At 46.4% G+C, this 19,936-nt stretch overlaps 2 protein-coding genes across 4 annotated transcripts in view; one reads left to right on the top strand and one right to left on the bottom strand.

Annotated features, from left to right (window-relative positions):
* C11H16orf70 (chromosome 11 C16orf70 homolog) overlaps nucleotides 1-2,091 on the top strand; it is a 35,029-nt gene extending 32,938 nt beyond the window's left edge. Inside the window, exons 16-17 of one of the 3 annotated variants that reach the window (XR_005258332.1) lie at nucleotides 41-506; nucleotides 1,833-2,091. Coding sequence is in view for 1 of the 3 variants with exons in the window: in XM_038148583.1 (XP_038004511.1) it covers nucleotides 41-130 (90 nt within the window). In the remaining 2 variants the exon portion in view is untranslated. Of the gene's footprint in view, nucleotides 1-40 lie in introns of all 3 variants that reach the window. The other 2 variants (XR_005258333.1, XM_038148583.1) reach the window with 2 other exon arrangements.
* On the bottom strand, nucleotides 230-19,435 carry B3GNT9 (UDP-GlcNAc:betaGal beta-1,3-N-acetylglucosaminyltransferase 9). The gene is made up of 3 exons (XM_038148584.1): nucleotides 18,936-19,435; nucleotides 11,834-11,876; nucleotides 230-11,010 (listed from the first exon to the last, which is right to left on the bottom strand). Exon 3 carries the CDS (start codon nucleotides 10,944-10,946, stop codon nucleotides 9,699-9,701), a length of 1,248 nt encoding a protein of 415 aa, XP_038004512.1. The 5' UTR covers nucleotides 10,947-11,010; nucleotides 11,834-11,876; nucleotides 18,936-19,435; the 3' UTR covers nucleotides 230-9,698.
* Between the last annotated feature and the right edge of the window lie 501 nt (nucleotides 19,436-19,936).

The raw sequence follows: 19,936 nt of genomic DNA, 5'->3' as shown, positions 1-19,936 counted from the left end.
ACTTAGTTTAATTTCCCTTTTCCCTGCTGTGCTTTTGCAGGTGATGCAGAATAATCACATAGCTTCTGTTACTCTGTATGGCCCCACACGGCCCAGCAGCCAGTTGAGAACGTCGGACCTTCCCCAGTGAGCATCCCCTGCAAAGTCAGCTAATCTCAATGCTACAGAATTAGTACAGCGTGCCTTGATTTGCTGCCACTTATAATATGGAAAGCACGTTATGATTTTATTTTTTTTTTTCAATAAGCCTTTCCACCCTGGAGTGGTGTGGAGAGGAAATTCTCTCAACCCTTCATCATGGGGCATGGAACTGTTGATGGAGGAAAGCAGCTTAGGTGCCTGTGCCGTCATTTATTCCTCTCCGTCGCCCTCATCCTATGCAGCACAGACGTGAAGAGACTGTCCCTCCTTCTCAGCTGGCAGAAGGGGGAAATGGAAGAGGGGCACGTAATGACTGCAAGAATTAGAAGCACAAACTTTCTGAGCCTTGGAGCATCTGGAAGCAGGTATTGATTTTAGTCTGTTTGTGTTACTGTATTGATGTGGTGGTCACATTTTAAGAAAACGTGTGTGTATATATATATAGATCTAAACACCTCGGTATTTCTGTGGCTTAGGACATTGTACCAAGTGTGACAAGGATGTATATATGTCCATGATTTCAGGCACCACATCTTTGTGTAACTTTAAACCAAGCAAGTAGCATGTGCATAATACTTGGTTGTAACATTTGCACTACATACACTTTAATTACTTGATAAACGTTTATCTTCACTGAGGAGCATCTGTGTACTGGGTGTGAGTGGGGTGTGGTGGTTATTTAATGTACACTGCGCATAAAGCTTATTTATACAGTGGATCAAATTTATCCACCTTCCTGCACTAATATGTACTTGATATGCTGATACAATTTTTTTCTGTCATGGCTGGTTTACTAATTTTTTTCATATGCAATTTCAAAAGGAAAAAAAAATTCTGGAAGGGGTTATTTCTATGATTGAATTATGTTTTAATGAAAAGATTTGATACAATTTTTCATACTAGTGAAAAATTTAACGAAGAAATAATGTTGCCTCATTTGCCTCTGTTCCAAAATCCTTTATTCCTACTCTATTTCCTCAGAGAAAGAAAAGCTGTAAATAATGGTATCTCAGAAAGAAATTCTGGAATTCCGCCATCACCAAGATAACCTTTTCTGTAACTTTTGATGTATGATTTTAATTTATGCCAAAGGTTTAGCCAAAGACATCCTCGTCGTAGTTTCACCATTTCTGTACATATATGCTAACTGCACACCCCACCCCAGCAGACAGGATACAGGCTTCTTTCTAGTTGGGAGATGCTGCTCGCGACATTTTATCCCAGGAGGATACTTTAGGTTTCTAGTTCTCTTACCAGTCTTATTTGGGAGAAATAGGTGGTCTGTCTTTGAAATAATGAACCCTTTTTAAAAATGGACAAGAGAAATGTATAATTTTATCCCATTTTTAATATTTTGGTGTCGCAACTTGTGATACATAGATGACAATTTTGTGAGTTTTACTATGTGTGTACAGATTTTTGTAAATATGACATTTTTGTAATTTTAACTCCATGTACAGTGTAATCCTGTATAGTTTATCAATGAATGAGAGATAGGAAATCGAATGTTAACTGAAGTTTGGGATCCTGGACCAGTAGCAGGGATAAATGTGTGTGTGTGTGAGACGTTCTTTGCCATTTAGTCTTCCTGTATACTGTGATACTCTAAACTGTTTTGCTAAAACAAACAAAAAAGCCCCATGGAGAATCTAATGGATAAGGAAAAAGTTACTGTTTACCTTTATCCCTAGGTGTCACTCCTGTTGAATCCCTGTTCAATCTGTGCTGTCTCCTGTGATCGTTGCTTGCTAAGAAAATTCTATGCCTCAATCTTCCTTTTTGTTTCCTCTCTAATTTTAATTTCATTTTACGTAGCCCTTCTTGTAAATTAAATGGAATAATAATGAGCATGTACACTGAAAGAAAAATAAAAAGAGACTCTCAGTTACTGTTTTTGTGTTAAATACAGTTGCTGGGTGTTTTTGTAATAAAATCATGGATGTTCTTGCTTTTTGTTTTCTTATCAATAATTATTTTTTTTTACTGGCTTTCAGCCATTGTATTAGAAGTACCTGACTAGTGTGTAGTGACTTTATAGCCAGTTCAGTATGTTCTCCAAAGAAACAGTAACTAACATAACTTGAAAGATACATTAAAGCATTTTGTAACATTTTGCCCTGAAGTGGAGAAGTCTTTAAACTGGTCGATAGCGCCGTGGGCTCTGCATTGTGTTCAGAAATGAGATTGTTATGCTCCTGTGGGCCCTTGGGGATCATGGAAATCAATTGAGCTTCAAAGAGGGGGAATATTCCACAGCAGAAGGGAGGAAATGCCTGCAGTGAATTCTCCTACTGCATTCGTGTGCCCCACAGGGCTTCATAGAAAAGCTTTGGGAGTCTCCCTGCCCTGAAGCAGCTCCAGGGTTAATGCAGGGCGCAAGGAAGGGGACTCCTGCCCTGGCTGTGTGGGCAGGCAGAGCACTCAGCTCCTCCTGCAGCCTCCCCGGTGCTGCAGTGCAGGCTCACCCTGCCTGCCTTGGCTCAGGGTGCTCTCACAGAATTCTGTGGCCTCTCAACTGAGATGCTGTGCGTGCTCATTCTTGTTACTAAAATGTGACGGCAATCCTGCTGCTAACTTCAAGTAATTTTAATCCATCCTTTTCTAATAAAGGCTCCAGATAAGCTGCAAGAGGAGATAAATCCTTGATGGGATGATTTGAGTAATTGCTATGGAGATGCCACCACTATCCTGCTCTCAAGCATACTGAGTTGAAGTTCTTCACAAGAGTGAGGTCAGGCCTGCTGCTGTAGCATGAACCCTGAGACTCAGGGCAGGAGCAGCAGCTAACCTCTGGTGTTTAATAACTACAGTGGCTTCCAGCTTCACTTGTCATGCTCTGGTGAGACCTAGTGACTAAAATAGTATTGATAGTTAAGAGTTCTCTCCTAACATATAACCCATATACTTCTCTAGGTCAGCCCCTTGCTATTGAAAAATTCTCTGCCCAGATGAAAAATTAAAGGCAATTTTGCATCTTAGCTGGTGCTGCTGGGCTAAGCTGAAAGCATTTGACATTTGGGAGAGGCAGATCTAAAGAAGCACCAGGAGAGAGAACGTGGAGCTGCTTTTATGGATTTCCTCACCCAGCCTTTGTGAATGCAGCTGTTCACAGCTCTCTTGTCTGAGGTGTTTTGATTCGTTTGTTCCTTTTTGGACTAAGGCAAGCCAAGCTGTTCCTGAGCTGATGCTTTAGAGAAGCATTGTGGAGCATTTAAGGACTTTGTGGAGCAGTTAAGAACTCATGCTGCTGGCTGAGTTCAGGAATGGGTAGAGGGCACTGATGGTGGGTTTGAATCAGAAAGAAGAGAGGAAGGAGTAGAGGAGCTCTGGGGGACAAGGCAGGGATGGCAGTGTGGCAGGGAGGGAGGCTGGGACGAGGCAGTTCACCTGAAGCAAGAGCTCTTCTGGGCTGAGGGCTGCTTAGGGGGAGCAAGGGGCCAGCTCTGCCTCCCCCTCCCAAGGGAACTGAGATATTTGGGCTGCATCAGATCCCATTTTGCCAGGTAGCCTCGTTCCTTGTGATAATCCTGTGTGGTTTGATACAGATCCTGCATGTTGGCAACATGTGCATTGGTCCACCATTTTGGGTTCATATGATAAAATTGTTTGATATAAAGTTAAGTACAATTGCATTTTTAATAAAACATGTAGTGCATATGATCCCCTTCTGATGTGTGCTGTTTTCCTTTGTAAAGAGGTGAGGAGTTTGTGTGTGTGTGTGTGTGCCTAACTTGAATATTGCAGTACTGTCCACAGTATTTCATTTGTTTACACTTAATAAAACTGCTTGTTGTGCCCTTCTTTGAGGAGGTGAAGCTGACATTTCTTCACCTGCTCTTCAGCCTTCAAGCAGTCCCTGGGCTCCTGTGATGGCTCCAGGCAGTGCTGTGTGGATAAGTGCTGCTGTGTAATACTAGAACCCTCTGTTCCCCAAAATGCAGTTCCTGACAAGAAAAAGCAATCTTCTGTTGCCAGGAACTGCCACATTTTTAATTCTAAACAGATTTTTTTTTTTTTTTTCTGAAAGAGTATTCATAGGGTATGTGAGAGCTGATTCATGTGATCATGATCGTTCAAATGCCAGAGCTCCCATCCAACCTGTTTAAAACAAAGTCTTTCAGCACTACAAGAAGATGGTGATTCATCATTGCTTTGGGGCTGGCTGGAGGTTAGGGGCCAGCTGCTGTTTTCCAGAGGGAAATCAAGGGTGCTGCTGCCCCCTTCACACTGACTCTCTACCTGCTGTTAGAACCTCTTAGTCACTTAACTTCTCTAAGCCAGAACTCCTGTTAGGTTTTTGTGTTTGGTGGCTCAAAATGTGCGTTGAAAGTAAATCTGCACGTGGGAGTCAGTGTGGCTCTTACTTTGAAAGAAATGTTATGTCCAAGCCCTCTCTGCTCGCTTTCTCCAGAGAATTTGGGCAAAGACCAAGTTGTCTGATTTCATGTGGCTGGTTGTGTTCAGAGTAATTTTTGTTGTTACAGTGCAAGAAACGTTATTCCATGCTAGTTACAATTGTTCTGTGTTGACTTTTGCCTGATGAAACACCTTTTTTAAAACCTTGATTACACCAGTGCAAAGCTCCCTCCTGTCTGCCTGTCAGCCACAATCTGACCCAGCACATGTAGCCAAATAAACACCTCACTGTGTGTCTGTGCAGTTGAAACACTGCTTAGTTCTGGTGGTTCTTTTCATGTGAAGCGTGAACCAGGTTGTTTCAGAGAGAAGGTAAGGCTGAAGTAAAACAAGGGGAAACGAAAGATGGAGCTTACTGGGGATACAATTCTTAAGCATTAAAAACAGGCTCAGTGAAGCAGAGCCCATGAAGGATTTTTTTGGGAGGAGTGCATGTGTTACTTGGACAGCTCTGGTGCAAGTTAAATACCATATTCTTTGCCTATGTGAATTTTTGCTCGGACTAATAAAGTCACTGCTAAAATGTTTATCTGCCAAAGCTTACATCCCAAGCTCTTGTGGTGTTGGTGGGGATGTCTCTTTTTCCAGCAGGTGAAATCATTTCTCCTCATGATCTGGAAAAAACGAGTGCTTGAAACGGCAGGAAAGGTAAGCTGGAGTTTGCAGAGTTGGGCACTCACTGTGGTGTAAGATACCATTATTACAGGACTTCTGTTCTGGACTGGCTGTAATGGTTTAATGTAATCTTTTCTGCTTCATACATTAATGAAAATTCCCCTTTAAGTGCCTTAATGCTTTACACCTACACTATATGTATACATATATATATTTATATATATTTTTTTTATATATATATATATCACTGAGTGCATTAGTTTCATTTTTTTATTATCATCCTTCAGAGAGACATTTACTTTAAATACCAATCACAAAAACCCTTGCATGATCATGCAATGTGCAGTCTAATCAACTAAATAATCAAACCAGCCTGATTTGCTGTATTCCCTTTTCCCCTCTGCTCATCTCAGAAAAACTGCAGCCCTGTATTTCTGAATTTACCCTGTCCCTTGCTGGGTAAGCTCTGCTGCATCCACAAGTGGGGAGGCTACAGAGATTATTCCTCCCTTTTCTGCTTCTCTGGCTGTAGACACCATTTGTCTTATTGTCACACCTTGATTCCCACCCAGCTCAGGCACTCCCTTGGGACAAGGCTGTCACTGCAAACCTGTGTTAGGTTTTTTCCAAGCTTTTAGCTCATGGATTGTCAACAGATGGGCTGGGAAAGGGATGGGGAGAGAGAAGAGCTGAGGCTGAATGGTTTGGAGAGAGCATTGGGCTGGCCAGGAATGGTGGGGGAGCTGTTTGCCACTCCTGGAGGGACTCAGTTGTGCTCCTCCTTTGGGTTTATTTCCTCTTTACTTTCCACTCTCATTCCTCACTGTGGTTTTCTTACTGATCATAAGCCCAGAAAGTAACGAAAAATTGTATTTAAAAGTTTTAGTGGTTTTTAAAACTGTCCCTGCAGTTAGTAGCATCATTAGGGAAATGGGGTGGGCTGATTTTCTGGGCTGCTGAGATTTGCAAGTCCAGCTGCAAGAGGTAAGCCCAGGAGATCAGCAGTTTTTCATGCTGGGCTTTGGGACAGACGTCTGTTTCTCTCTGATCTGCTGGTCTGTCAGCACTCCCAGGGAATGTTCTCAGTGCTGATATGTAGTGAAGGTTCCCTGAGCTGTTTGATTATTTTGTGCTGTTGGAGTGTGCAGCTGAGGTTTGCTTCTGAGAGCCTGCTGTAGAAAGATGAATAATTAGGCTGCAGACAGGAAGCACAAGATTTTAATACTGAATTGCTTCACAGTCTTCTTTGGCTTTCTTTTTTGTGATGTCTGTCTGCAGTGGCTTGACTGAATGATGGATCTTGGCATTCCCTACCAGTCTGTGTGTCCAGAGATGCACTTGGAGGTGCTGAATGTGAGGCTCAAGCCAGCTTTGCTCATTGTAGTGACCAAATCTGGCTACTTTTGTACAGCAGGAACAAAACTTGACTGTGTGTGGATCCTTGAGACTCCATAAAACTTACTGTACTGTGTTAGTTTCAGGAGTTTATACTGAGGAAGTCTGCTTGCCTTGTTTGCTACTGGTGGCACCCACTTAGGATGTTTTTATGTTTTCTTTTCTTGTCCTGAGTTAGTCATGAAAAGAATTGCCAAGCAGATTTATAGTGAGTATGACTGGTGCACTCAATTGGCCAGTTAATAAAACCCACTCAGAATGTCATTCTGAAAAGGATGGGTTTGGGTTTCTGTGATGCATCAGAAAGGTTGGTAGAGGCTCTTTTCTGCCCGTTGTCATAAACACCTGAGGCTTTAGGGTTTTCTGCAAAGACCCTCATCCTTAAGGAAACAATCTTCAGCTTGGGTGAAGTCAAAGCCTTTGCCTACTGTAGCAGTAAGAACTCAATAAACTGCAGGGCTTGCAGCACAGCCCTCAGCGTTTCCCCAGAGCATAATGCTCACATGTGACATCTGTGAACTTCCAGCTCAGCTGCAGAGGCAAATGGAAACTTAAAGCCAGGTCAAACAGGCCATGCAGCAGAGGCTGGAGAGCAAAACCAGATGGATCTTTGATCAAGAGAGACTCTGGTATTCACTGGATAAGAGAAATGAGCTATTCTACAGACTAAGATAATGGAGTAAACAGTTTAGTTCTGTTTCTGCCATCAGGGTATGTGCTGGCACAGACTGTGTCAACACAGCTGTTCAACAACAACTTTGATCTGGGACAAAATGCCCTCATTAATGCTGTGCTGTGGATAGATTGCAGATCTCAAGACATTGTAGAGGGAGGACACAATCTCTGCATCTTCAAGTGTAAAAGGAAAACCTTAATAAGGATTGCTGAACCTAACTAGCTGCCTCATAGGAAATCACAAGGCAAACTCTGTTTATTTTTCTGTCATTGCCATTAAAATAAGTCCAGCATAAGGAAAGACTTACCAAGTTATCCAAAATAATGAATAATGCATTTTTCATGTTACTGTCTTCATAAAAAAATCCCTGTGGTTTTAGTCTTACAACATGTGTGCAGGTGTGCTTGACAAACTCACTCTGACAACTAGAGGCACATCTGCATGCTGTCTTTTAATGATGGCATAAATAATTTCCCAATCTGTAAACTAGTCCCAGGGAATACATTTCTGTACAGTCTCATAAATACACAAGGATCACATGTTAGCAGACAGGGGCAGGGGTGGTTTTGTCCTACCAGTGAGGCTTTGGCTTAGTTCCACACCTTGCAAAGCTCCTTGTGAAGCTCACGTGAACATTTTGGATTTCAGGATTGCATCCTGAAATAATCTCAAATGTAGAAATCTTTCAATTTCTATAAAGCTGACTTTTTCTTGGAAATACATTCCTGTAAGGCCTGAACTCAAGATGAAGATCACCAGCGTGTGAAGCTGTTGTTCACAGGCTGTTTCCCAGCATTGTCAGTAGCAGCACTGAGCCCGGACTGCTGCAGGGAGGGAAGGAGGGAGCTTACACACGGATATGAAAGGCAGCTGTGCTCCGGGCTCTGTGCAAGGGAAAGGAACTTTGGGCTCTTATGAGTGATTGTAGTTTCCTTTGAAGCTGTGTGGATGTGCCATCCCGAGGGGTTCTCTGATGGACAGGAGTTTTGTTGAGGGGGTAAAAACTTGTAAAAGAATTAACAAACACAGTATCAGAGGTGAATTCAGGCTCTTTGCCCCTTGAATTTCACAGCTTTGTAACCCTGATTTAGAGGAATTCACTTTTGCTTTGATGTCTGATAAAAGTATATTCTTCTAAGGTAGTCCGCTGTTGGGAAAAACAAAATGCATCAAAGTCTGGACTATACTTTGAAAAACTGAGCAATTCAGTGTTCTTGTCTGATGCTTAAAATACTCACAAAGTTCCTGACTGAACCTTGGAAAGCCCAACAGAAAGACTGCTGGGTGGTTTTGATTTCTTGCAATAAATTTAGATGGACTTTTATTCTGAAGTCCTTTTGTCTGAAAACGTTCTCCCTTCACATGACGCTTGCAGCAGTACGAGAGTCCTGGCTGCCCTCTGCAGCTGACTGTGCCAAGCAAGAGACCAAGGTCTGCAGAAACCAGCCCAGTGCACTCTTTGGTTTGAAGCAGCTCCCAAGTGTGATGCAAGCAGCAGCTCTGTGTGGGGTTATGCTTATAAGCAAAGGCCAAAGGATCTCTCCAGACGCAAACCTTCTGAAAATCTGGGTCAGTTCATGAGAGTGCTCAAATACTGTTGATGACTTCTGAAATTTCCCTGAATGTCAGTCAGTGTAGTGCAGAGAGCCTGAGCTCAGGGGAGTGCCAAAACCTGCTCCACTGGTCCCCTGAATCTCGAGTATGTCAATAGAGCAGATATTTGAACTGAGAAGAATGATGAAAAATCAAGACTCAAAGTGATCAACTCGAAGTTCTTGTCCTTTCTCTAAAGGCCCTTTAGTCTGCTCTTTTCCAGTCATCTACTTACCTGTCCTTTGCTCCTCTGGCCATGCCAGCCTCAGCATCCAGTTTGATTTCTTGTAATCCACCTGAACTGCAACTGCAGGACCCCATTTCAACAGCTGTTTGTTGTTCTCTTCTTACAAGGCCTGTGGAAAACCAACCAGGCAGCAGTGATGTGATCTGAGCAGACTCTAAGGGACTCGATTTGCTGTACCCTCATTCCTGTTTGGTCCTTTTTCAATGAGTCCAAGTCAAGTAGCAAGTTGACAATGATCCCTGTGCTCCCTGGTGTCTGTTCTTACCCTAGGTCTTCTTTCATTTCTCACACTTCTAACCATGCTGGAAAATGTCCAAGGACTGCATTTTTCAATCTGCTTTTACACACTGCCCCACTAGGCACTACTATAATCCTAATAAATAATAATAAATTATATATATGTTATGATTATTTGGACTCATTAGTACAGAAGGACCCACATGATATGTATGTGCAAATGTGGAATTTGGGCAAATTCCTGCAACTGTTTGTTGTCTTCTCCTAATGTTGTAAATAAGATGTGCTAAAACAGTTGGAAAGTTGGTTTGTTGGGCTGTGTGAGTTCCAGGCTCCCTTTCTTGGCTGGTTTGCTGTGTGTGCTGCACTCTGCCTGCATTATCTGAGGGGTGGTGCTGGTGTTGTTGTCTGAGCTTTCTTCTTCCATTGGAAAGGCTTCTTCACCTGCTTCTTCTGAGTACAGGAAAGCCGTGGGCTGTGGAGCAGGTTCCACATCAGCCAGATCTCAGCAACTTTCAGGCTATGAACCACCATGAGGTCTTTGTAAAAACAGGGATCAAACGTCTGTAGGTGTGGGGCAGCAGAAGGCTTAACAATGCCAAAGGTCTTGAACCCTTCATGTAAAATGGGCTTGAGGTTGATTCTCTGTAAGCACATGCCCAAAAAGACATCATCAATGGGGAACAGCTCCACTTCTCTGCAAGCCCTAGAGAGCTTCCTCATGGTGCAGCTGGAGAGCAGGAACCCTCCTCCCCCAGCGTAGGCGGGGTAGATGCTCAGCCCGTACATGGTCTCTGGGATGTAGTATTTGCTCTTCCGGGCACGGATGGGACGGGCGTTGTAGATGATGTCCCCAACAAAGAGGTCTTCGGTGGGATCGTGCCTCTTGAGGAAATCGACAATGTTCTCAACGTTGACAAAAACATCAGCGTCGCCTTTGAAAATGAATTTCACGTTGTGGCAGAATTCAGCAGCCCAGCTCAGGAAGTGGATCTCCTTCAGGGTCAGGTTGAAGAAAGTGTCCATGAAGTCCCAGAGTAAAATGTCCCGGTATGTCTGACTCTCCTGGTGCATCAGGGTCTCCCACGTTGCCAGCACTGTCCTATTCTTTGGTGTTCCCAGGAGGAACACTCGCTGGATCTGCTCCCCGTTCACCAAACCCTCCCTGCCCCAAGTTTTCCGGACAATCTCACGCCTGTCAAAGTCTTCAACTACTGATTTGATAGCAATGAGCAGGAAGGGACCTCCCGGTGCTTTTCGGCATTTCCTGGGCTGGTTGATGAGGAGATTGAAGTTCCTGTTATCCTTGTTCAGGAGATAGAGCTTGAAGTTGAAGGCAGAATCAGTCAGCGGGGGTGGAGTTGTAGTTTGGAGCCTGGTTTTGGCCGCTTCTGTTTGTCTCATGACAGGGGTTCCTTGGGGTCTGGGTGCAGTTGCCTCTGCTGGCATCCGCCTCACAGATGCTCTGGGATCAGAGAATATTTTTGGTGCTACTCGAGGCTTGTTCTGTGCTGGCTCCTTCTTTCCTGCCGGGACTAAATGTTCCAGCTGGGAGTAGAGCAAGGAACCAAGCGCCAGCAGCAGGAGGAGGGTACAGATCACATCCCCTTTGAGGCGAACTCTCATTGTCTCTCCGGTGTGCCTGGGACTGTTAAAAGCTGTGTTTGAGCTGCCTGGCACCACTGCCCATCTGTAAACAAACACACAGTGTGTCAGCAGTGAGGATTTGGCAGGTCTGAAGCAGGCAGGCAAGACTAAACATCACTCAAAAACCCAGCAGCAAAGCACCTTTTACTCACACAAGCACAGAGAACTTGTCAAAAGGCACACAGGGTTGCAAACTTACTGCTGATCCCAGTGCCAGCCAGCCCTGTGACTTGGTTAAGCAGTCATCCATCATCCTGAAAACCACCCTCTAAGCACAACCCAAAATCCTGCATCCCTTACTGCTGAATGTGTTTTGTCATTTCAGAGATTTCATTGGGAAAAGCAAAGTGCAAAATGATGAATGATCCATAAATATTCATTCATCTCCCATAAATAATTACCATTCTCCCATAAATAATTACCTTTTTTTTTCCTAGCTTGACAACCATTACGTGCTGCTTTTACCTTTTTTGACTCAAACCAGGGAGGCCCAGGGCTGACTGCTGAAGGACAGACTCTTCATGGCAGTGTGTTGCTGGTGTTTCCCTGCACACGGAGCCAACTTTTGTTGAACTGAAATTTGTACTCAAAATGAATGCATTGGGTACAGTCTGGAATTCACACAGGACCTTTCTCCTGCCAGTATTCTTTATAAAATATTAAACCATTGTAAGTAACTTCCATTAATAAGGTTAGAAGGGGCCATGGGTGTTTTTCCTCTGCCAAATCACCCTAACCCCTTAGTGAGAGGTGGGGAAATAAATACTAATATGCAGAAGCAAGACCAGAGCACGGTGGTAGGAAAATTTTGTTCATGTATGATAGATGAAGCTGCCCTTTGAAATACAGGATTTTTCCTCACTTACACTTTTCCTGGAGATCTTCTGTCTTATTTGCTCAGTTCTTCAACTGCAAACAAAATGAGAGTGAAAGAGTAGTAAGAAGGCAGCAAGCAGCAGGTCCTGTCATCACCCCGTGGGTGCAGCCACTCCCTGCAGCAGCAACAACAGAGCTGGACTGAGGGACTGCACAGCTGCTCCAGGAGGAGGTGGGAGACCATCATCATTCCCATGACCCATTCCCATCACCCCATCATTCCTCCTGTCCTCAGCAAAAAGGAAGTTGAGCCTCACCCAAAAATTTCCCCACAAGTGCACGTGAGTATTTTATACCCCCACTAATAATGAATCATGCTCATGTGTGGTTTGTGGCTCTCTCTTGCCTGTGCTGTACTAAGAGAAGCTACCTGTGAAGGTATTACAGTTCTCTGTCCTGAATTAGCTGAGATCATGTCCAAAGGTGACTTCTGGGATAAAAAAGCTGGAGAGGCACGTCTGACAAGGGCATACAGTGACAGGACAAGGAGCAAATGCTTGGTAAGAATTTGGTGGTATCTGTTTTCAGCAAATCTCCTTTTACTGTCCTGGATTGGATCCCTTGCTAATTGTTCATGAATCAATTATGTATCAGCCATAATGTTAAGTTTTCAAACTCAAAATTAGATTGACAAATCTGTAATTATGAAGTAATAAAACAGTGGCACCTGTGGTATCTAAGCAGTATTTCAAGACTTAAGAGGAAGAAAATTATTGATCATTAATCACCAGTTATTATTAATCACCAGTTGATTTCTTGGCCAGACCCTTTAAAATTCTTAGATGCACATTGTTTGGACATCATTATTTAAATACTGTGCTTTTACATTACTGGCTAGCTTCACCTCCAAGGCACTGTTGAAACAGAGAGTATTTCACCATCAATGCTATTGCATGTCTTTTTCCCAAGTACAGCTCCAAAATGTTTACTGACCTCATTCTCTTTATCTCCATTATTTATGAAATTGTTATTTAGGAAAACAGCATACCCATGCCTTGGTGTAAGGCTCTTTGCATTCCTGGTGGATCTAAAATCACTTTGGCCTTGTCCTGGTGACCATGGGTTTTTTCCTTAGGCCTCGTTTCTTGCCTTTTTCTGCCCTCTGACAGAGGCTTTTCTTCATTTGTTAGCTTTTTTTGTTTACCTTTCACTCCTAGGCAGATGTTTTCACTGGCATAACTTCGTTACTGATAGCAGGATTGAACAATTTTCTCAGATCTCTTGTGAACTGTTGTTCAAATGTTTAGAATATTCAGGATCTGTTTTCTGTTTATGTTCTTTCTGCCACGTGGCTTGGCTCACAACCATGTTCAGCCTCATGAAACAGCCCCTCCTGACACGTATAGCATCTTGGCTTGCATTTTACGTCTGAAGTCCCTCTTTCTTCACAGTAACAGCAAATTTCTTTGTCCTTTTCTATGCAAAAGTTTGATCTTATTTCAGCTGCCAGGCTTCAGATGGTAATTAAGGAGCTGGATGAAAGTCCTGGATTTTTCCTGTGTTTAATGTTATCGACAAGGGTTTGGAATAAAATGCGTGTGTCACGAAACTCGCAATTTCCATGGCTTGCAGCTTCACACTGCCAGCATCTCGGAATCTGGCAATAACTGCCCCTGGAAAAGCCAAGAAAAACCCTGAATTGTTACGAGCCTGGGCAGATAGCCCAGATTTTCCTCTGTGTTTTCTTTTATTGAAAGTAAAGGATCCGAAAGAGTGATTTCCACGCTGAAATAAAACAGTTCAGGGCTGAATACAGACCTCTCGTTTTCAAATGAGGTTGCCAGCCCTTGAAGTCATTCCTTTATCTAATTATATGGATTTTCCAGTCTTTGTTAGGTATTTCCTTCTTTGGAAGGAAAATACCCTTGATTATTACAGTGGCGTAAGCTCTATCCATGGATGTCAGTGTGGGAAAAGCTGTTCTGCTCTCGAATACAGAGGGACTGATGATTCTGGCAGATGCTCTGGCATGTCCTAAAGCCAAAAGGATTATTCATCCACCTGGACACCAGGGGAAAAGAATTACAGGGCTATCAAAGTGAGCAGGAAATATTTGATGCCAAAGGAAAGAGATGTGAGAGAGGTGCACAGCAGAGTGTTTGAGGTGTCTGAGGCAGAGGCACCTCTGCTGATGGGGGGAGCCTCCATCCAGCCTGAAATGGAGCTGGGCTTACAAACTGCTGCATCACTCAGGGCCTTGGGAATAGCCTGGCTGCCAGCACTGCCTATTGAGTCCTCCAAGCTGGGAAAAAAAGGCAGCTGTCCCTCTTTGTGTTGGCTGGGCGGGGATGGATACAGAGGGGGGTTGGGTCTGGCTTCATGGGGTCTGAATGGGATAATGGGGCTGGTCTCCCCAGGACAGGGGTCCTGGGAAGGCTGGGGATGTTCCATCCTGGGCTGAGCACCAGCACTGTTAGAGGGCTGAGCTGGGCAGCAGGAAGAGGCTGACAGGTCCCATGTCCACGAGGTGGCAAGATGGGCAGCCATATATAGGGAATGAGCTGGAAGAGCCAAGGGGGCACAGCCTGCAGAGCCCAAGAGACAACAAAAGGCTGGAAAGCTGGAAGTGGCCAGGGCTGGGCATGGCACCCTGAGGAGCATCCAGGCAGGGAGTCTGACCTGCGCTGCTGCACGCTCGGGCAGAGGGCCCAGTCCTCTGCCTGGTTTTCATTTATTTGAGAGGAGGACTCTGAAATATGGCCAAGAACAGCTGCAATAAAAGCAGTCAAGTGATGATTAAAAAAAAAAATGGTTAGCCCTTCATTCCCAGTTGAATGAAACCTTGAGCTCATCCTGGAAATCTTTTTTTGCCACAGTTATCACATCTCCATCACTTGACACTTCTGCTCAGGGCCAAAGTGGGAATGAGTCCTCTGGATCCTGTCCCCAGATTCAGTCAAGAAGCCTTGGTGATTCTGGTGCACTGCTTTGTGCCTCGAGGAGCGGTTGTTCAATCCAGCCAGCCCTGGGAAAAGCAGCTGAGATAATCCAGCTGAAAACATGATGCACTGAGCACAGGGGCACAAAACCAGCAAGGAGCTCTGCTGCCCACTCACCCCAGCCCGGCTCACAGAAACATCCATCCCCCCAAACACAGCTGTGGGGTGTCCTCGGATCAGCTTCTCCCTGCTGCAAGGGAAGGGCTCCCAGCTCCCTCCTGACTCCTCTCCTCACTCCTGACGCTGGAGCTGCCTCTGGTAGGTTTGGGTAGGGCAGCAGAGGGACAGCGTGTGGCCATGAAACGTGTGGGGCTGTGGCTGCTGATGGAGGTGTCCTAGCTGTCTGTCCATAAAATGAGCTAAAGAAAGTGTGGGGCATCCAGCACTGATGGGTTTGATGAGGATTTTTTGTAATCATCAGAGAAGATTGTACAATCTTGGTGGTGGGGATACTTTGAGGCAATGCTTCAGGTTTGGGATGTTTGTTTTCATTTCATGTTTGCTGAACGCATTCCACAAGAACAAAGTCATCTTCTAGCAGCCAGTGCTGGATACTGAGACCTGCCTGGGCTCTGGCCTGCAAGGGGAAAAGGCTGTACACGTGTCCCTCTCCTGCCTGGTTTATAGGAATTTTTCTATCCAGATTCCCTCAGCGAGAGCAAAGCAGACTCCCAGGTTCCTCCTCACCTGGTTCCTCTACCCCAGGAAGAGTCCTGGCACTGTTCAAGAAGCAGTAATGACATACCCCGTGCCCATGCTGCAGCTGGGGCTGTGTGAAACACACGTGTGCAGGTGAGCTTTCTCCCACCAGGGCAGGATGCTGACACCAAGAAGTCTGCACTGCCTGAAGCCCTGGAGGCTGCACCTTCCCTCTGACACCCTTGGTCCCATCCCCTGCACCCCTGAGGGCTGGGAGAGTGTTTGACTCCTGTGCCTGCACCACTTCAATTGAAATGTCTTGCTGAACATGCCAATATGGAAAGTGTTGCTTTGGGTGAGGAATCACGTTATGCTCTCTTCAAGCTGCATTGGGCTCCATCCTTCTCCTACCCTTCTACAGGAACCTGAAGTGAAGTGCAAAGGCCAAGGCTTCAAGTTCTCAATCTTGTCCTGATGTAAAACCTGGCAAAACCTCCTCTGGGCTCTTTGGGGTACCCACAGGGAACTGTGTCAGCTGACACATGTGAGGTGATGGAAATGGGGTTTGTTCTGCCCCACACACAAAAACTTGCATGAAACAACTTGAGTTTAATAATTTAAACTGAGTTTGAAGTGTTTAAAGGGGAAAAGTAGCTCTGTGTGCTGGAGCAGAGGAAGAAGCTGTGTTCTACTTCTGTGTTTGGGTGTCATGTAATGGCTTTTATTCCTCCATGGGTTTGGGGTTTGTTTCTTTCTTTCTTTCTTTGCTTTTCTACCACCCCACTCTAGGCAAAGCCAATAACCTCATCAAAGTCATTGCTTCAAGTGGCCCTGGTGTTGAACAACTCCCCTCTGCATTTCAGGGTGTTTCTGAAGAGGTCTCATTTGGAGCTACAGGATCACAAAGTGATGCTGAATTATTTGATCTTCTTGATTAGAAGACAGAGGTGGCTGAAATACAAAGACCCCTTTTGGCATGTTGGTAAGTGCAAAGCCCTAGAAAAATGAAGTATCAAAACACTCACTGCCTTACCAGATAAAACCTCATCCTATTCAGCTGCTTACAAGTTCTGAAGTCTGTAAACAAACTGAGAGCAGGCTGTAGGATTTAATTAGCTGAGTGTCTTGAGAGCTGTCCCAGGAACTGGGTTCCTGAACCAGAACCAAGGGAGCACAGTGAGAGGAGCAGAGGCTCAGTGCTCAGCTGCCCACGATGGCACAGCTCAGACACTGCTGGCCACTGCCACAGTCACAGCGCTGCAGCATCACTGCTGCTATTTGCTGTAGTACCTGGAGGCAAAAGCTCTGTTGACTAAAACACTGAGGAAGCAGGTAACAAAAATGCAGGCCCTGCTCCAAAGACAATTTCCAACTTTCCTGTCAGAGCTGCTTTTCAGGGCATTTTGAAATTTTTTTCCAGGCCAGAGCAAACGAATGGATGAGATCCATGCTGTTACAGGACAGGGTGCTTTATTTATCTGTCTGCCTCAGTCCTCAAATATGTAGTTTGATCAGCTTCCCAGCTGGCTGGTCCCATTTTATTGCAGTTCCTCCTGCTGGCACTGCCAGCCTTCCCCTTGCAATGCCAGTCACGTTGGATGACTGCTCGCAAACGGCTGCTGCGGTCGCCTCCTTTCACCTGCCAGCCCAGTCAGAAACTCCTCTGAAGTGTAGAAGCTCAAGCACAGAGCTGCAGAGCTGCTGTGGAGGGCTGCTGAGGCGTCTGCTTCCACGTGCAGGGTCCCAGAGAGGAACTGGCCCCTCCTCGCTGGGGACTGCGGTGCTGCGGGAGCCCTGCAGACCCTGGCAGGAGCAGCTGCCTGCAGGACTGAGCTCCAGGGAGGGCTGGCTGCCAGCACCCTGCTCCCTGGCCCTGCTGGCCCACTGTGAGCACTCGGGCACACGGGGCACGGTTTGGGGCTGCAGCTCGCTAGGCAGTGTGTGATGCTCTCTGTGCCTCCTGGGCAGGGGGCAGTGCCCGTGCAGCACTGGGCTGAGCCCTGAGCTGAGCCCTGAGCTGAGCCCTGAGCTGAGCCTTGAGCTGAGCCCTGAGCTGAGCCCTGAACTGAGCCCTGAGCTGAGCCCTGAGCTGAGCCTTGAGCTGAGCCCTGAGCTGAGCCCTGAGCTGAGCCCTGAGCTGAGCCCTGAACTGAGCCCTGAGCTGTGCCCTGAGCTGAGCCCTGAGCTGAGCCCTGAGCTGTGTGCCCTGAGCTGAGCCCTGAACTGAGCCCTGCGCTGAGCCCTGAGCTGAGCCCTGAACTGAGCCCTGAGCTGAGCCCTGAGCTGTGTGCCCTGAGCTGAGCACTGAACTGAGCCCTGAGCTGTGTGCCCTGAGCTGTGCCCTGAGCTGAGCCCTGAACTGAGCCCTGAGCTGAGCCGGGCACCCGGGCTGGGCCCCAGGAGCCTGGCAAACTCCAGCTCCTCTGAGCACAGCCCTGCACCTCTAACGAGGGCTCAGCCACCTGCAAGGCAGGAGAAGGTAAAGCCCAAGGACCTTCTGCAGGCCCAGCAGCCTCCAGAGGTACTGTCCTACCTTCAGATGCAGTCTTGCTGCTGGTAGTCTGATTTTCAGAATGGCAGAGGGCTCAGCAGCTCAACTCACACCCTGAGTGCTTTGGGGAGACAGGTCCCTCCTGAATGACCAAGGTGAGGAACCTGCTGTCTCTCTTTCAAACATTAATTTTTCTGGGCCCCAGGAGGGGAATAAAGCCTTGCAGATTTGTGAAGGACTAAGAAACTGAAACAAACCCCTTCCTTTCCCAGGCCTGCCCAGGCTGCAGTGCTCGCCACCTCTTCTGCTCCCAGACCCTCTGCTGATAAATAATTTGCCCAATGCACCCCAAACCCAAGCAATTGCAGTGCAGTAGCATGGATGTATTGTTACATCCGTGGGAGATGGGACAGGGAATGCATGCTGATGTGCCCCACTAATTTCAAAATTACACTCAACACATAAGTTTCTCAGAATCTGCCCAAAAGCTATTTAAAAATATCAGTAACTGCCTGATGATTCACAGGGGCTAAATTATTTTCTATTTTTGTGACCCTAGAGAGCTTGAAAATTCTCATGTTTTGCTCAAAGCATACCACAGTGCAACATGGGGGAGATTCATGTCCTTTTACTGATGAAGAATGGCTTGCAAATGTAACGTGCCACCACTGGAACATGTCTGTGGTTGGGAGGAAACCCCGTCTCAGAGCACTGCAGGCATTGTCTAAAGAAGCCCCACACTTCCGTGAAAACAACCTAAACATTCAAAGAAAGTTCTCTGGAAAGTAAAGTGTAAGGCAGATGTCTCAGGGCTGGAGCCTGCGTGTTCGGAGCCTGCAGCCGACCCTGCTGCGTGTTAACCATCATGGTCCAGGCTGCCGCACGGAACAACATTCAAGAGCAGCGGGGCAAAAAGAAAAGCTGGGAGCAAAGGGAAGCAGTAAGCACAGACTCCAGTCCACCCTGCTCGCCGCACAACCCTCCCCAACCCACCGAGATCAAACGCGCTTAATAGATACTCACATCCCATTTGACAGCGCTGATCCCGCGTCCCCTCGGTTCGGTCTGCGCAGCGGGCTGCCAAGCAGGCACATCTGCGTGTAGTTAGCGAGAGACATTGCTCAGCCTGCCAGCGAAGCCCGGGAAAGCCTGCGGGCGCCGAGCAGCGCTGGCGGCTCGGGGCCGCTCCCCGCCGGCAGCCAGCGGAGCTGCCCGGGACGGGAGCGGGGCTGGGATGGGACCGGGAGCGGAGCTGGGATGGGACCGGGAGCGGGACTGGGATGGGGCCAGGAGTGGGGCTGGGATGGGACCGGGATCGGGCCGGGAGCGGGGCTGGGATCAGGGATGGGAGCGGGCCGGTCCCCCAGCACAGCCCCAGCCCCGCAGCGAGGGGAGCCCCGCGGGCAGGGGAAGAGCCGGGTCCCCGTCCAAGGCCGGACACGTGATGGGGCCGGGGAGCGCCGATGGCTCCGGCGGGACAGGGCGGAGGGGCCGAGAGGGAGAACGCTCAGCCAGGTTGGGGACTTGCACCAATTCTGCACAAAGGGTGGCTTTTAGTTTCTAGCCCCTCCCTGCCCTAACTTTTTTCGAAAGGAAATGTACTAATTTTTCTGAGTTTCTTTTTCTTTTCCTTCTATACTTTGGCTTTTTTCCTTTAATTCCCTTGTGAGTATTTACCTCTGCAAAGAGTCAAATTGAAAAATAGAGGTTGGGTTCAGGTCAGAAGTTAAATCCACTTGGGGGTTGTTTCTTTTTTTCCTAGTAGAGAAATGATGGGAGGATGTGTGAGCTGAGCAGTACAGAGCGTGAAGACATATTCAAGGGTCCCTTCAAAACCGTGGAACAAAAAAATTCCCAAACCCCACTTTTGTTTGTTTTTGGTTTTTTTGGGTTTTTTTTTGGTTGTGTGGTTTGTTGTTTTTATGGCTGTTTTTGTTTTTATGTTTGTTTTTGTTTGTTTGTTTCTTTGTTTGTTTCTTTGTTTGTTTTGTTTTTCACCTGAAATGTTACAAAGCAGCTTTTAT

Source organism: Motacilla alba, chromosome 11 (genome assembly GCF_015832195.1).
Source record: "Motacilla alba alba isolate MOTALB_02 chromosome 11, Motacilla_alba_V1.0_pri, whole genome shotgun sequence".
Lineage (NCBI taxonomy): Eukaryota > Metazoa > Chordata > Aves > Passeriformes > Motacillidae > Motacilla > Motacilla alba.
Note: the sequence above shows the minus strand (reverse complement) of the source record. Positions and strands in the feature narration are given on the sequence as shown.

Excerpts from the sequence above, each read along its gene's own strand:
- B3GNT9 (XM_038148584.1), bottom strand. The coding sequence starts at position 10,946 with ATGAGAGTTCGCCTCAAAGGGGATGTGATCTGTACCCTCCTCCTGCTG.